Source organism: Salvelinus alpinus, chromosome 5, assembly GCF_045679555.1.
Source record: "Salvelinus alpinus chromosome 5, SLU_Salpinus.1, whole genome shotgun sequence".
NCBI classification, from domain to species: Eukaryota; Metazoa; Chordata; class Actinopteri; order Salmoniformes; family Salmonidae; genus Salvelinus; species Salvelinus alpinus.
Window position 1 is genome coordinate 30,651,832 of NC_092090.1, and position 16,909 is coordinate 30,668,740.

Sequence of the window (16,909 nt, forward strand, 5' to 3'; positions counted from 1 at the left end):
CCAGCCCCCCCCCCCCCCCCCCCCATCACCTACTTGATGGCTTTGTTTTCCCCTCGGCCACGAATCTGAACTGAATCTGGTGTGCTGGCTGCTTCCACACCAGGCTTGTTCCTCTTCCCCTGGAGAGAGAGCGAGAGAGACAGAGACAGAGACAGACACAGAGAGAAAGAATGAGAGAGCGAAAGAGAAGGAGATAAATAATTTCCTTCGTGTCCATTGCCTTGTGTCTGTCTCTCTGTGCGCTGTCTTGATTGCTGTTTACATCTGAAAACTCTTTACCAGCGGAGCCTTCATTACAGAGCCTTTAGAATACCATCAGGTGCCAAAAATATGCTAAATGATCCCAGGCAGAGACAGAAGAGCAACACTTTGGATGTGAGCCAGCACATACAGTAGCATGTGCATGCCCCGCCCACCTGAGGATCTATTTCCTGTGTTTGAGGGGTGAAAAATCCACTTGTCACTTAAATTTTGCTGGATTGATTGCTTTCATTTTACTCCTGTGACTCTTTCATACTCTTGCTTATGCCTGTCGTTTTTTCCCGTTAATGTTACGACCGTGGAAATGTTTGTAATGACGTGTCGAACACACCACAGCAATGGCTGAAATGGGCTCAATGGAATACAGTCTTTCCACTGCATCTAAAAGAACGCTTGCTTAGTCTGGGATTTAATGCATCGTCTAGACACTTACATCACAAGAAAGAGAAGAAAGAGACCTCTATTCTGATGGGTGTTCATATTTTGTGTAATTGAAAAAAGTTAGAATTTAATACAGTTGAAATGTTTACAAATTAAATAAAAGCCTCTTCTGAAAATGAATACTCTGATTATAGTGATATTACGTTTGATGTCGCAAACAATGTAAAGTATGTCATCTGGAGCCAAGCGTGTTGATTTTTAATCTGAGGGTATCCTGCTATTGACATACTTGGGGTGCCAGGTAGCCTAGTGGTTAGAGTGTGAAAGGAGCAAAGTACAAAGAGATTCTTTATGAAAACCTGTTCCAGAGCGCTCAGGACCTCAGACTGGGGTGGTTTCACCTTCCAATAGGACAATGACCCTAAACATACAGCCCAGACAATGCAGTAGTGGCTTTGGAACAAGTCTCTGAATGTTCTTGAGCCCGGACTTGAACCTGATCTAACATCTCTGGAGAGACTTGAAAATAGCTGTGCAGCGACGCTCCCCACCCAACGTGACAGAACTTGACAGGATCAGCAAAGAAGAATGGGAGAAACTCCCCAAATACAGGTGTGCCAAGCTTGTAGCGTCATACCCAAGAAAACTTGAGGCAGTAATCGCTGCCAAAGGTACTAATGTAAATGTGATATTTTGCTTTGTCATTATTGGGTATTGTGTGTAGATTGATGAGGGAAAAAAACGATTTAATCAATTTTAGAATAAGGCTGTAACATAACAAAATATGGAAAAAGGCAAGGGGTCTGAATACTTTCCGAATGCACTGTATGAGTGCATAAAAAAGGGAAATTGTACAATAAATTGAATACCTGAATTCCCACCAGAATCCCTGAACTCCATTCATTAGTTGTCTGTGCCAGTAATATGTTTTGTGTGCTATAATTCAGTTAATATCTGAAATATTTTAAACATTACATTTTTTTGGAGTATCTTCATCTATTGTCCAACTGTTGCATTTATTAGAATTGTTTTTAAACCTTTTAACAATGTTGATGACCGTTGCTACATACAGCCAGCTCTCAGGATCTACATGTGAATCCAAACCCTCTCCACAGCAATAATCCATACATCTGTTAACCATACAGAATGAACGGATGGAGCATCAGGCATCAGACACAGTGGGGATTAGACACGTCCACACACATCCAACACTCCCAACACACATACAACACTACACACTCAGAAACAGTTCACGCCCAAACATACATAAAACATAGGTGTTAAAATAGATGCTGTTTCCACAATTCACAACAGTCAGTGGAATTATAATGACACATTTTGAGATTAATCTGATGACTGCAACTACATGATACACCTTGGAATTCAGGACTGCAGCTACATGATTGGCCTGGCCTTGTGTTTCAAATGAATGCAGGGTGTGTGACAATTTGTACACTGAAGCCAAACACTCAGTAAACACTAAACACACACTGTCACAAAGTACAGCTACATAAATCTTGTTTTTCATTTCAATGCTCATTACATTTTCAATGAATAAAGAGAGTACTACACCCTTCAAACAGACTGGAAAACAGCTAAAGCTATTCCATTTGAAATGTGTAAGAGCACAGTGAGTGGACACATCAACCTTGCACTATGAGTGATGGGTAATCAGCCTTAAATACATCATCTTATAATGACTTGTGTTTCTGATCATACATTTGATATGGTTTGACTCAAACTTTTACAGTTTCATATCAAAGTAATACTCAAGAGTTTCTAAACTAACTTGATTAATAGGTGTTACTCACCAAACCTAATATTTACAATGTGATCCTTGTAAAATCAAATAATGATGGATTTTCCTTTCATTTCGGTTCCATTGCAAACATATACATCACATGTAGTAGAGGAAACCGTAACCCTGTAAAGAAAGGTTTTCAAAAGGCAGTTTGGAGCAGGAAAGGGTTTTACTATAGACTTACTGTCACATTCTCTGTCGCAAATTATATGGCCTGTTTGTTATAAACACTTATCAATAGAAGGCAGATCTCTGGAAATGACCTAACCCCACTGCCCACCCATCCACCCCACACACAGTCATTCACTCACACAGTTGTTTTAGGGACTCCGAAAAGTCTAGATTTCAAACAGTCAAGAATATGCTATCAAGTGGAGCTCATCTATCATTTAACACTATCATCAAATCTTCAGGAGGCTAGAGAGTAGGGGAAGGAGAGAGAAGATAACACTGAAGACAGGGAGTGGGACAAGAGAGAGGGAGAGGGAAGAGAAGGGGAAAGAAGATGGAGAGAAAGGCAGAGGCAATGTAGGATGGAGTGGGAAGGGTAGGCAACACAGAGAGAGAGAGAGAGAGAGAGAGAGAGAGAGAGAGAGAGAGAGAGAGAGAGAGAGAGAGAGAGAGAGAGAGAGAGAGAGAGAGAGAGAGAGAGAGGATGAGCGGGGTTGAAACAGAATCAAGTGAGATGGAGAGAGGAGAGACATCAGAGGATGTGGGAGAGAGTGGGGAGGATGGGGGAGAGGGAAGGGGGAGAGAATAGAGGAGAGGATGGGGAGAGGATGGTGAAGAGGAGGGGGAAGAGAAGAGGGTGGGGTAGAAGAGGTGGAGAGTATCATGGATGTCTCCCCGCTAGGAACAGCGTAATGCTGCAGCCTTGTGAAGGATCTGTCCTCAGCCCTCAGTCCCGCTGTCTTTATGTCTGTCACAGCCCAACACACACAATGGCCACCAACACCACTCCTATCTCCCTTCTCCTCCCCATCCTCTATCCAACTCTTTCTTCCCCTCCTCCTCTCCTCTATCCCCTCCTCCTGCTTCCTCCCTCCTCCCTCCCCTCCTCCTGCTTCCTCCCTCTCCTCCTCTCCTCCTTCCCCTTCTCTGCTCCCCCCTTCCATCCTCTCCTCCGTCCCTCCTGCCATAATCAACCCATGAGACCTGTTTCTGACGTCTTCATCTTCCCTCACCCATATGCTGGGCTGATATACTGCACCTCTACACAGGGCTGCATCTATCAACTACCATGGGCTAAATATCACTGTATTTATCTAATTGTGTCTACCTCTGTGTACTTCCTCATAAACACAATTCTGTAGCTGTCCAATGTATTTACTTAATTGTTATTTTTATTTGCCATCAACTGCGTCCCGAAGTGACACAGCTCCCAGGTCAGGTAACTGATTAGGGGTTTTATCTTCATACAGAGGTGATGTCACTACTGTAAGTTGCCCGTTTTATGCACATTGTTGCATGCAAGGTTGATTTTTATACAGTCATTCATGTCCTATGAGTTTAAGGAAATGTGCTGGGTCGTTCCACCAACTCGGTGCCTTTTGAGAAGTGTAACTTGGTAAAAAACAACAACATTTGATTTCACCTTATTTTAACATGGTCAAAATGAGAACATGTTCAACTTAATAAAAAACAAGTTTTCCCATCTCAAGAGGGATGAAATAAAATAATGACTATTAGGTGCCAAATAAAGTAACAGGGTTCACAATTCTTTCTTAAATCAGCAATTAATCCCCTTGCGACAGGCGGAATGGAAGTTTGTTGTGAGGAGCAGGGAGTGGCAATTAAATGCAAACTTGACAAAAAAATGTAATTGTTAAAAACATTTCTAGCCTGTCTATCTATGGGTAACAGGGCTGACGTGTTATGCTCGACCCACTCAGTTTTCCACCACAAAACACCAGACAATGACCAAAAAGAGTAGAACCTGCTCACCTGCTTTTACTCTATGATTTGACTTTTAGATGTTTAATGTCTCTTTTGAAAACAATATTTAAAACCGGAATAGTTTCACCATATTAAAACGAGAGTTCAGTTCACGTAACAGGGTTGACCTTAAAATGAGGGACAGACGTAAATGAATCACTAATCACATGAAATAAATAATAATCTTCAGAAATGACTGTCAAGGCAAAGAAATACAGTGCATTCAGAAAGTATTCAGACCCCTTGACTTTTTTCACATTTTGTTACATTACAGCCTTATTCTAAAATAGTTTTTTTTTTTTAATCCCCCTCATCAATCTACACACAATACCCCATAATGACAAAATAAGTATTCAGACCCTTTACTCAGTACTTTGTTGAAGCACCTTTGACAACGATTACAGCCTTGAATCTTCTTGGGTATTTAAATAATTAATTAATTAAATATAGATTTTTGTACCTTTATTTAACTAGGCAAGTCAGTTAAGAACAAATTCTTATTTTCAATGACGCCTAGGAACAGTGGGTTAACTGCCTTGTTCAGGGGCAGAACGACAGATTTTTACCTTGTCAGCTCGGGGATTTGATCTTGCAACCTTTCGGTTAGTAGTCCAATGCTCTAACCACTAGGCTACCTGCCGCCCCGAGCTTGGTACACCTGTATTTGGGGAGTTTCTCTCATTCTTTTCTGCAGATTCTCTCAATCTCTGTCAGGTTGGATGGGGAGCATTGCTGCACAGCATTATTCAGGTCTCCCCAGAGATGTTTGATCGGGTCTGGACTCTGCCTTGGCCACTAATGGATATTCAGAGACTTGTACCAAAGCCACTCCTGCGTTGTCTTGGCTGTGTGCTTAGGGTTGTTGTCCTGTTGGCTTCCGTCTGGCCACTCTACCATAAAGGCCTGATTGGTGGAGTGCTGCAGAGATGGTTGTCCTTCTGGAAGGTTCTCCCATCTCCACAGAGGAACTCTGGAGCTCTGTCAGAGTGACTATCGGGTTCTTGGTCACCTCCCTGACCAAGGCCATTCTCCCACGATTGCTCAGTTTGGCCAGGTGGCCAGCTCTAGGAAGAGTCTTGGTGGTTCCAAACTTATACCATTTAATAATGATGGAGGCCACTGTGTTCTTGGGGACCTTCAATGCTGTTGTGGTACCCTTTCCCAGATCTGTGCCTCGACACAATCCTGTCTCGGAGCTCTACAGACAAATCATTCGACCTCATGGCTTGGTTTTTGCTCTGACATGCACTGTCAACTATGGGACCTTATATGGACAGGTGTGTGCCTTTCCAAATCATGTACAATCAGTTGAATTTACCACAGGTGGACTCCAATCAAGTTGTAGAAACGTCTCAAGGATGATCAATGGAAACATGATGCACCTGAGCTCAATTTCAAGTCTCATAGCAAAGGGTCTGAATACTTATGTAAATTAGGTATTTCATTATTTTTTTTTATACATTTGCAAAAATAAAAATAAAACTGTTTTGCTTTGCCATTATGGGGTATTGTGTGTAGATTGATGAGGAAAATGTTTTATTTAGTCAGTTTTAAAATAAGGCTGTAACGTAACAAAATGTGGAAAAAGTCAAGCGATCTGAATACTTTCCGAATTAACTGTAACTAAGGCTTTACAATGATCGTGAAAATTGGAGACATTTTGGGATTAAGTGAGTTAAAATCTTCCTACAAATGACACAGGATTGACGGAGGGACATGTCAAAATAAAAATAAAAATATAAAAAATAAAATAAGATTTATTGAATTCTACATCATTTAATATAACCAGCTTTAAAAATGTAATATTGGTGCACAATGTCTACTTAAAATACTGTATCAAAGATACGCAAAAGGCACTCTTTTCGTGGAATGACCCTGCTATGTATAAATAGAGTCAGACAGAGAGAGAGAAAAAGGACAGCAAAGAGAGAGAGAAGGAAGATGATGCCGAAGATAACACAGAGACAAGCAAGGACTAGGAAGGGGAAACAGTGGAGGTATAAATAGAAAAACAAAAAGCACAGAGATGTACTGACAAGGACATAGCGATAAAGTGGCAAAGGGACAAACGCATAAAGCGCTTATCAGAGTCCAACCATGTAAGCGTCCTTTCTAGAATATTGGACCATTGGCTTTCATACTAGCAACCATTGGTTTTCATACTAGCAACCAATGGTTTTCATACTAGCAACCATTGATTTTCATACTAGCAATTTCTCCAACTGTCACCACATTCAAATGAGTAAAGGACATGTACAACGAGCCGCGTTGGTTGGGAATTTGGGGGAGGTGTGCGGTTGGGCTGTGCTTCTCCCGTGGACGGTGGTCTCAGAGCTGCATAGCTATGTCACAATGGGACGCCGTACTATCCTGTCTCTCAGCATCTGTGGACTCTGAATTACGGTTATGAAACACTGGTAAAGAGGGAGACATGGTATTTGCAAAGACAGACATAAAGAGTGTGAGAGTAAATAGAGAAATAGAAAGGGCGAGGACAAGAGAAATGGACGGTGAGGGTTAAGAAGCTTTACTGTGTGTGTGTCTGTATATTTGACAGGGTATGATATGATTCATCTTTGAAGACCAGACTGAAAGTCCTCAATCTACACAGGGTGTGACAGACTGGTAATATATCATAGATGTGCAGCAATACAAATGTGCGTAATACCAGTTACTAATATTACATCTTATTTACATGCTTTATGCATGCTTATTCAATCTCCATCTCACTTCAGAACCGTTCTATCACTCAGCTGAATTCAGTTCTCGGCATATTTTACCCACCTATGTGCTGTCCTCACTCCACAAATGCTCCTAGACAGAGAGAGAGAGACAGAAAGAGAGATAGAGAGAGACAGAGAGAGAGAGATAGAGAGAAAGAGAGAGAGAAAGGCCAAGATAGGGACAGAGAGAGAACTAGAAAGAGGTGGAGAGAGAAAAGCCAAGAGAAGGACAGAGAGGAGGGGGAGAACGATGGAGAGAGGGAGGGAGCAAAAGCAAGGGAGGGTATTTCCAGATGAAACGTATGGGCAGAATCAAAGTTTTTCAGGCAGCAGCCAATAGCTCAGAGTGATGTGTACATTAACATATGAATCATTAGCATGGGACCAGGAGCCGGCGACAAGCAGGCACACGCACTGCTCTAGGCACAAAGCCATGTTTACATAACCTAATGAAGAATTCTGTTTATGTTCACCATCATGGCCACACAACATCTCCCCATATCATTCCCCATGCACACTACCAAGAGCCCACACACAAAGTTATGGAATCAGAAGGAAACTCCAGAAAATAGAACACAACCGGAAAGCACTGCAACTTTTATCCAAGGAGCTTTTTATGGCAGAAAATTGTAATTTGGAGTTGTGCCGTCCAGCATATAAACTAAAGCTGGCAAGAGACTGAAAATGTATTTTATTTTTTATTTACAGGCAGCAAATAGCTCATTATTAATCATAGCTAATTACCTGGGTGTCCAACTGTACCATTTTAATGGCACGGGGTACGGAGAGGGGCACGGACACAGCCTGGATTCGTACCAGGGACTGTAGTGACACCTCTTGCACTGAGATGTAGTGCCTTAGACCGCTGCCCATCTCGGGAGCCCGAAATATGAACTCAAAAGTGTGATTCTGCCATTGACTAACTGCTAGATACAAAATTCAATGTGCTCATGTTCTATCCTCAGTGCCTGCCTTTTAGTGTCCTTGAATGTGTGTATTACTGTTTTGCTTATGTTAATGTAGTGAATGTAGCCTACAGTTTATGCACACATATTTGTTGCCATACACTGAGACCAGATGTACGGGTGGGGGAGGTGAGAGAATGAAAGAATGAGGAGGGGAAATCATTCTTTACTTAATAGAATATGATATACTCAATTATATAGAATATGATATACTCAATGATATAGAATGGTGAAAGGATTTAATCAACGAGACTATCTTTTCATTCTGAATGTCTGATCCATGAACCATCTTTCTGCTTTCCTCTAATAGCCAAACGGCGGGAACAGGCAGCAAATAGCTCATTATTAATCACAGCTAATTACCTGGGTGTCCAACTGTACCATTTTAATGGCATGGGGTACGGAGAGGGGCACGGACACAGTGCATTGTCATGGAGAGAGAGAGAGATGGAGAGAGAGAGATATGGAGAGCAAAAGTTGGAGAGAATAGATTAAAACTTTTATAGCGCTTTTCATTACAGACAGAATCTCAAAGCATGTCTTTGCATGTCTCGGTCTCTCACATGTCTCGGTCTCTCACAGTCTTCCTCTTGTGCAATATGTAACACCTACAGCCTAACACCTCTCTCTCACACTATCCTGCAGTTCTATTATGAGGATGTGGGGCATGTCTGTGCAAATGTGTGTGTATACAGTTCTGGGGTTCAACCCTACCAGGTAGCTAACCTTACCAGGCAGCTAACCTTACCAGGCAGCTAACCTTACCAGGCAGCTAATCCTACCAGGCAGCTAACCTTGCCAGGCAGCTAACCGTACCAGGCAGCTAACCTTACCAAGCAGCTAACCTTGCCAGGCAGCTAACCTTGCCAGGCAGCTAACCTTGCCAGGCAGCTAACCTTACCAGGCAGCTAACCTTACCAGGCAGCTAACCTTACCAGGCAGCTAACCTTACCAGGCAGCTAACTCAGGATAAATCCCTACTAGCTCTGGGGAATATTGTGGGTCAATGCTGGGGTGTGTATAATGACCTGAACATGTGTGTAATGACCTCTCAGACAGGTCATAATTGCCGATGATAACTGACCAAGCTAGTCGAATTAAAGTTATACAAATAAATAAGAGTCATGGAAGAGTGGATGGAAGCCTGCTGTACTGTGTTGTTCTGGGAAGGACAATGTGTCCTAAAACCAAATAATAGGATATAATGTCATAGGTAAATGTTAGTGGTCCACTCACCAGTTTGCGTTGACACCAGGTGCAGACTCCACACAGAGCTACGAGCCACACGGCACACACCGTCAGCCCCAGAGATACTAGGAACACACTGATAGATAGAGACCCTGCAGAGAGACAGAGGGGGGAGAGGGGAACGGAGAGGGGGAAGGGGAGAGAAAGAGGAGAGAGAGGGTGAGATGGGAGAGAGATCGAGAGATCGGGAGAGGAAGAGAGATAGAGATTAGGAAGAGCGATAGAGGTTACTGTTAAAATGCATGCCAATCATGAGAGGGGAAGGAGAAGGAGACAAAGGGCAAGACCTAGAGAAAATGTTGTTGAAAGAATATCTCTACATATCCCTTTGGCAATATGTTGGTAAAATCTAATAAACAAATGCAGGAAAAATACACAAATGAGGCAGATCATGATGGGAGGAGAGGGAAGTGTGAGCCTGTAATGAGCTTTTTTAATATGCTCTCTCCCACTCCATCATCACAAACCTGCAGACAGAGCAATCTATCAAGAGAAAAAGGGAAAGAGACAGGAAAAGAGGGCAAGTGTACCGGCATAAAATATCATGTCTACTTTCCCCATCTGTGTCAGTATCTACAGCTGGTGACTGAATACAGAGTCTGTGAAACAAAGGAAAAGAAAAACAATGGTCATTAAGAGGGTTCAATTACAAGTCTTGTAATCTGCAGCTTCCTTCCTCTTTGGTGTCTCATTGTACATGATCAGTACTGCAGCTCTCCTCCTGTCTTTTGTTCATCTTTCAATAAGTCAAGACCCAGCTTGAGAGATAAAAGCTCTTTCACTCACACATTTCTGATAAAAATAACTACATCACTGCCTCTTGAATGCTATTCATCTAGCCCACCTCCTCTGCCAAGACAATTCAAAATGCAAAGACGTGTTGGCAAACAACATTGTGCATAAACAATGGACTTCAATTCCACCTCATCCTCCCATTCTTTCTGTTACATTCTCCCCTCTGCCTACACAATTCCTCTGATTTCACATCCCTTCCTCTCTCCATCCCTCTCTCCATCTCTCTCTCCATCCCTCCCTATAAAACTTCAGGTCTTATAAGTTGTTCATGGCAGAGAACAGAAGGAGTAGCTTGGTAAAAACATCCACATATCACTCTTCCCTCACACTTTCTTTCATTTCCTGTCATCCTTCCTCTATTTCCACATGGGGCCTCATACCTTTCTCCATTCTTTCTTGCTCTCCCTTTGCTCAGTATGTTGTTCAATTTATTTTCCTACTATCTATTGTGAGAAAATTACAGTGAGTAGCCTTTGTAGAACACATCCATCAATGGAAGCAATCAGTTGACATTATGTTTTCAACAGAACCTGATCAATGACAATGATACTGTAACGATCCATTACTGGTCATCTCACTCAGACAGCAATTCAACATGTCATAATGCTGCTGATAAGTGGCCATAATGGCAGGTGTTTCATGGAGCTCTTTCATCTTTTCAGTATTTTTTTAAAGGGATGAAATAGATGACCCTGAGGCCTACCATATACAGTATGCTGCTGTAATGTTAAACATTTTAAAAAGTAGAAACAGCTATAAGTGGTTCACCAATAGATCTGTGTATAGAAGGCATTTTTAATTGCAGAGTATTTTTTTCTTCTTCTCTTACCTTCGTCATTGCTGTGGATTAGACTACAGTGTATACGTTTCAGTGAAAAACAGTTCCTAGCCTATTTAGTCCAATGTTAAGCTACATAATGGCTGAAGGTCATCGTTTGGTTAAAAGTAGGCTAATTTATGAACAAAGACCAATGTCAATGACAATCTATTAGCACCGAACAGCCAATGGAGGTTAAACAAACAGCAGTGATTCAGTCCAATGGACAGCGACAGAATCGGAATTCACCCGAACAGTGTGGACAGCGACAGAATCGGAATTCACCCCAACAGTGTGGACAGCGACAGAATCGGAATTCACCCCAACAGTGTGGACAGCGACAGAATCGGAATTCACCCCAACAGTGTGGACAGCGACAGAATCGGAATTCACCCGAACAGTGTGGACAGCGACAGAATCGGAATTCACCTAGCGGAGCCCCCCACCCCCATTATGACCATCCCTGAAGATAAATGGGGAATTGCCTATAGGCTTATACCAGGAAGAAATAACACACTAACATGATTTAACAGTAAATAGTTAATGACCTGGCCTGGCACAGGGGAGCTGTTAAGAACAGCATACATAATAACCAGGAGGAGAAATAAGCCGAGGTAGCTAGCTTCCTGACTCTGTAAGGTTTTTACACAGCGCAATTACTACTGTGAGCTGGCCCACCCTAATATTGAAACTCATCTTGATCTCCCAGAGGCACATCCATTAGATGCTTCTGATAGGGCAGTGAATTGCATCCTGGTCATTAGCTCGGTGAGTTCCTGTAATGATTAAACAGCAGCTTTAATATGTCTACCAGCCCAGCCGTGCTGCTGTAAAAGAACCTGGGATAGAGATAGATGGATACAGCTGGGCTGCATGGAGCTGAGGAAACAGGGTGGAAAAAAGCAACGAGCCTAACAGAAGGTGGTGATAGTGTAAACAAGGGGTTGAATCAGACTGCTGTATTACAGCTGTGGTTATTATTATTTGACCATGCTGGTCATTTATGAACATTTGAACATCTTGGCCATGTTCTCTTATAATCTCCACCCGGCACAGCCAGAAGAGGACTGGCCACCCCTCATAGCCTGGTTCCTCTCTAGGTTTCTTCCTAGGTTTTGGCCTTTCTAGGGAGTTTTTCCTAGCCACCGTGCTTCTACACCTGCATTGCTTGCTGTTTGGGGTTTTAGGCTGGGTTTCTGTACAGCACTTCGAGATATTAGCTGATGTACGAAGGGCTATATAAATACATTTGATTTGATTTGGTGTGTATGGTTGTTGGGCAGGGATGGGTGCAGCAGGTAGGGATGTTTTCAAGAGGATTGGGACAGCTCCCCTAATATTTGTATGGTCCAAATAGTTTACATGGATGAATGTGAATCAATAAAGACTAATGAGTTCTGCCCCAGTAAGGCGATTTATTACAGAGAACAACACAAAGACAGCTCTGGCAAAAACAATATGGTCACATGGATGGCCCTTCACACTGACTCTCTCCCCAGGAGTGGCCCCATGCAGTGCTGTGCTGGGTGTCACACAGAGAGCCTCCTGTGGCTAATTCCAGCGCCAGACATTCACAGCACATGCAAGCACGCACACGCGCACACGCACACACACAGCACAAGCTCTTATTGTCTCATTTCATCACTGCCCTCTTGAAAGTTTATTTTAATTGCACACATACTGGATGAGCTTTGGCGTTTTCATAAAACTACAAACTACAAAACTACAAAATATAAAGCGAGTGTTCCTCTCGGTTGTTATATTTCTCTCTCATCTTCCCTCTCGGTGCCTCTCGGTGCACCACTATTTTCCCTCATCAAGTAATTACATGATTTTCTACTGAAACGATTAAAACTACTCATCTGAAAGAATAGCCTCCATAACAATCCCTCCCACTCTCTCTGGGTTCTAACCCCCCATTAACCCCACATGCAGCCATCCTCTTCACTGGTCTACTAGTACCTAAGGATTGTACGGATAGATAAAAAGATTACCAAATTACACTGCAATTCACGTCTGTTTTGTGACTGGTAGTGTACCAAATGCATGCATATTCAAAATGTCATTAAACAATGAATAAGACTCAAATAATCGCAATAGAGAGCTGAGGAATACTGAGAGCACTGTTAGACCGTCTACACACTGATTTCTCTCTCCACTAGAGGTTTACCGATTATTCGGAATGGCCGATTAATTAGGGCCCATTTCAAGTTTTCATAACAATCGGTAATCGGTGTCCACCGATTTGCCGAATATTATTATATATTTTTCCCACCTTTATTTAACTAGGCAAGTCAGTTAAGAACACATTCTTATTTTCAATGATGGCCTAGGAACGATGGGTTAACTGCTTTGATCAGGGGCAGAACGACAGATGTTTACCTTGTCAGCTCGGGGATTTGTTTTTGCAACCTTCCGGTTACTAGTCCAACGCTCTAACCACCTGCCTTACATTGCACTCCATGAGGAGCCTGCGTGGCAAGCTGACTACCTGTTAAGCAAGGGCAGCAAGAAGCCAAGGTAAGTTGCTTGCTAGCATTAAACTTATCTTATAAAAAACAATCAATCTTAACATAATCACTAGTTAACTACACATGGTTGATGATATCACTACTTTATCTAGCGTGTCCTGCGTTGCATATAATCGATGCGGTGCCTGTTAATTTCTCATTGAATCACAGCCTACTTCGACAAACGGGTGATGATTTAACAAGCGCATTTTCAAAAAAAGCACCGTCGTTGCACCAATGTACCTAACCATAAACATCAATGCCTTTCTTTAAAATCAATACACAAGTATATATTTTTAAACCTGCATATTTAGTTAATATTGCCTGCTAACATGAATTTCTTATAACTAGGGAAATTGTGTCATTTCTCTTGCGTTCCGTGCAAGCAGTCAGGGTATATGCAACAGTTTGGGCCGCCTCGCTCATTGCGAACTGTGTGAAGTCCATTTAGTCCTAACAAAGGCCGTAATTAATTTGCCAGAATTGTACATAATTATGACATAACATTGAAGGTTGTACAATGTAACAGTAATATTTAGACTTAGGGATGCCATCTGTTAGATAAAATACGGAACAGTTCCGTATTTCACTGAAAGAATAAACGTTTTGTTTTCGAAATGATAGTTTCCGGATTCGACCATTTTAATGACCAAAGGCTCGTATTTCTGTGTGTTATTATGTTATAATTAAGTCTATGATTTGGTAGAGCAGTCTGACTGAGCGATGGTAGGCACCAGCAGGCTCGTAAGCATTCATTCAAACAGCACTTTCGTGCGTTTGACAGCAGCTCTTCGCAATGCTTCAAGCATTGAGCTGTTTATGACTTCAAGCCTATCAACTCCCGAGATTAGACTGGTGTAACCGATGTGAAATGGCTAGCTAGTTAGCGGGGTGCGCGCTAATAGCGTTTCAATCGGTGACGGCACTCGCTCTGAGACTTGGAGTAGTTGTTCCCCGCAGCTTTTGTGGAGCTGTAACATCCTGACCAGAGTTCTTATGTATTGTGCTTGTTTTAGTGTTGGTCAGGACGTGAGCTGGGTGGGCATTCTATGTTGTGTGTCTAGTTTGTCTGTTTCTGTGTTCAGCCTAATATGGTTCTCAATCAGAGGCAGCTGTCAATCGTTGTCCCTGATTGAGAATCATATATAGGTGGCTTGTTTTGTGTTGGGATTTTGTGGGTGGTTGTTTTCTCTGTCAGTGTTTATGCCACACGGGACTGTGACGGTTAGTACGTTTGTTGTTTTGTATTTTGTCTAGTTTTCATGTTATTAAATTATGGAAACTTACCATGCTGCACATTGGTCCTCCGATCCTTCTCGCCTCTCCTCGTCTGAGGAGGAGGAAGAGCTAGACTGCCGTTACAGGAGCGATGGGTAACGCTGCTTCGAGGGTGGATGTTGTTGATGTGTTCCTGGTTCGAGCCCAGGTAGGAGCGAGGAGATGGACGGAAGCTATACTGTTACACTGGCAATACTAAAGTGCCTATAAGAACATCCAATTGTCAAAGGTATATGAAATACAAATCGTATAGAGAGAAATAGTCCTATAATTCCTATAATAACTACAACCTAAAACTTCTTACCTGGGAATATTGAAGACTCATGTTAAAAGGAACCACCAGCTTTCATATGTTCTCATGTTCTAAGGAAGGAACTTAAACGTTAGCTTTCTTACATGGCACATATTGCACTTTTACTTTCTTCTCCAACACTTTGTTTTTGCATTATTTAAAACAAATTGAACAGGTTTCATTATTTATTTGAGGCTAAATTTATTTTATTGATGTATTATATTAAGTTAAAATAAGTGTTCATTCAGTATTGTTGTAATTGTCATGATTACAAATACATTTTTAAAAATCGGCCGATTAATCGGTATCGGCTTTTTTTGGTCCTCCAATAATCGGTATCGGCATTGAAAAATCAGAATCGGTCGACCTATACTCTGCACTGCTCAAAACTATTGTTTTCCTCAGTCAGACTGCCAACAGATCCAGATTACCAGTATTATGAATATAGGGAATGTCTCATACTGTCAAACAAACATTCAGTAAATAGTGCCATTGGCTAGGAGGGGTGCGTCACTTGAGTGGGTTGAGTCACTGACGTGATCTTCCTGTCTGGGTTGGCGCCCCCCCTTGGTTTGTGCTGTGGTGGAGATCTTTGTGGGCTATACTCGGCCTTGTCTCAGGATTGTAAGTTGGTGGTTGAAGATATCCCTCTAGTGGTGCGGGGGCTGTGCTTTGGCAAAGTGGGTGGGGTTATATCCTTCCTGTTTGGCCCTGTCCGGGGGTATCATCGGATGGGGCCACAGTGTCTCCTGACCCCTCCTGTCTCAGCCTCCAGTATTTATGCTGCAGTAGTTTATGTGTCGGGGGGCTAGGGTCAGTTGGTTATACCTGGAGTACTTCTCCTGTCTTATCCAGTGTCCTGTGTGAATTTAAGTATGCTCTCTCTAATTCTCTCGTTCTCTCTTTCTTTCTCTCTCTCTGAGAACCTGAGCCCTAGGACCATACGTCACGGCAAACCGGGCATGATGACTCCTTGCTGTCCCCAGTCCACCTGGCCTTGCTGCTGTTCCAGTTTCAACTGTTCTGCCTGCGGTTATGGAACCCCTACCTGTTCCAGACCTGCTGTTTTTAACTCTTAATGATCGGCTATGAAAAGCCAACTGACATTTATTCCTGATTATTATTTGACCATGCTTGTCATTTATGAACATTTTGAAAATCTTGGCTCTCTCTAATTCTCTCCTTCTCTCTTTCTTTCTCTCTCTCGGAGGACCTGAGCCCTAGGACCATACGTCAGGACTACCGGGCATGATGACTCCTTGCTGTCCCCAGTCCACCTGGCCTTGCTGCTATTCCAGTTTCAACTGTTCTGCCTGCGGTTATGGAACCGCCACCTGTCCCAGACCTGCTGTTTTCAACTCTTAATGATCGGCTATGAAAAGCCAACTGAAAATTATTCATGATTTTTATTTGACCATGCTTGTCACTTATGAACATTTTGAACATCTTGGCATAGTTCTGTTATAATCTCCACCCGGCACAGCCAGAAGAGGACTGGCCACCCCTCATAGCCTGGTTCCTCTCTAGGTTTCTTCCTAGGTTTTGGCCTTTCTAGGGAGTTTTTCCTAGCCACCGTGCTTCTACACCTGCATTGCTTGCTGTTTGGGGTTTTAGGCTGGGTTTCTGTACAGCACTTCGAGATATTAGCTGATGTACGAAGGGCTATATAAAATAAACTTGATTGATTGGCTCAAGCTCATCAATCAAAACACAAGCAAAATGGCCAACCAGTCAATAACAGTCTCTACCTGAAAGTCCCAGGTATACCTGCATCTACACCTGGCTGCTCTCATCCTTCTCACTCTGAACTAAAGGTTGCTGCTGTCTGTCTTCCCCGGGCACCTCTCTCTCCACCTCGCCAGACAGATGAAGAGGATCCATCATAATGAGGTCACTGACCCAC

General features: G+C 42.6%; 1 protein-coding gene across 5 annotated transcripts in view; it reads right to left on the reverse strand.

The window, feature by feature from the left end:
- Positions 1–16,909, reverse strand: part of LOC139575026 (synaptotagmin-7-like) — a 117,090-nt gene that overhangs the window by 54,621 nt on the left and 45,560 nt on the right. For 3 of the 5 annotated variants that reach the window (XR_011674867.1, XR_011674868.1, XM_071399939.1), the window contains exons 2-3: positions 9,303–9,406; positions 34–119 (exon numbers count right to left, since the gene is read on the reverse strand). Coding sequence is in view for 2 of the 5 variants with exons in the window: in XM_071399939.1 (XP_071256040.1) it covers positions 34–119; positions 9,303–9,406 (190 nt within the window). In the remaining 3 variants the exon portion in view is untranslated. Of the gene's footprint in view, positions 1–33; positions 120–9,302; positions 9,407–9,844; positions 9,911–16,909 lie in introns of those variants that run through there. The other 2 variants (XM_071399940.1, XM_071399942.1) reach the window with 2 other exon arrangements.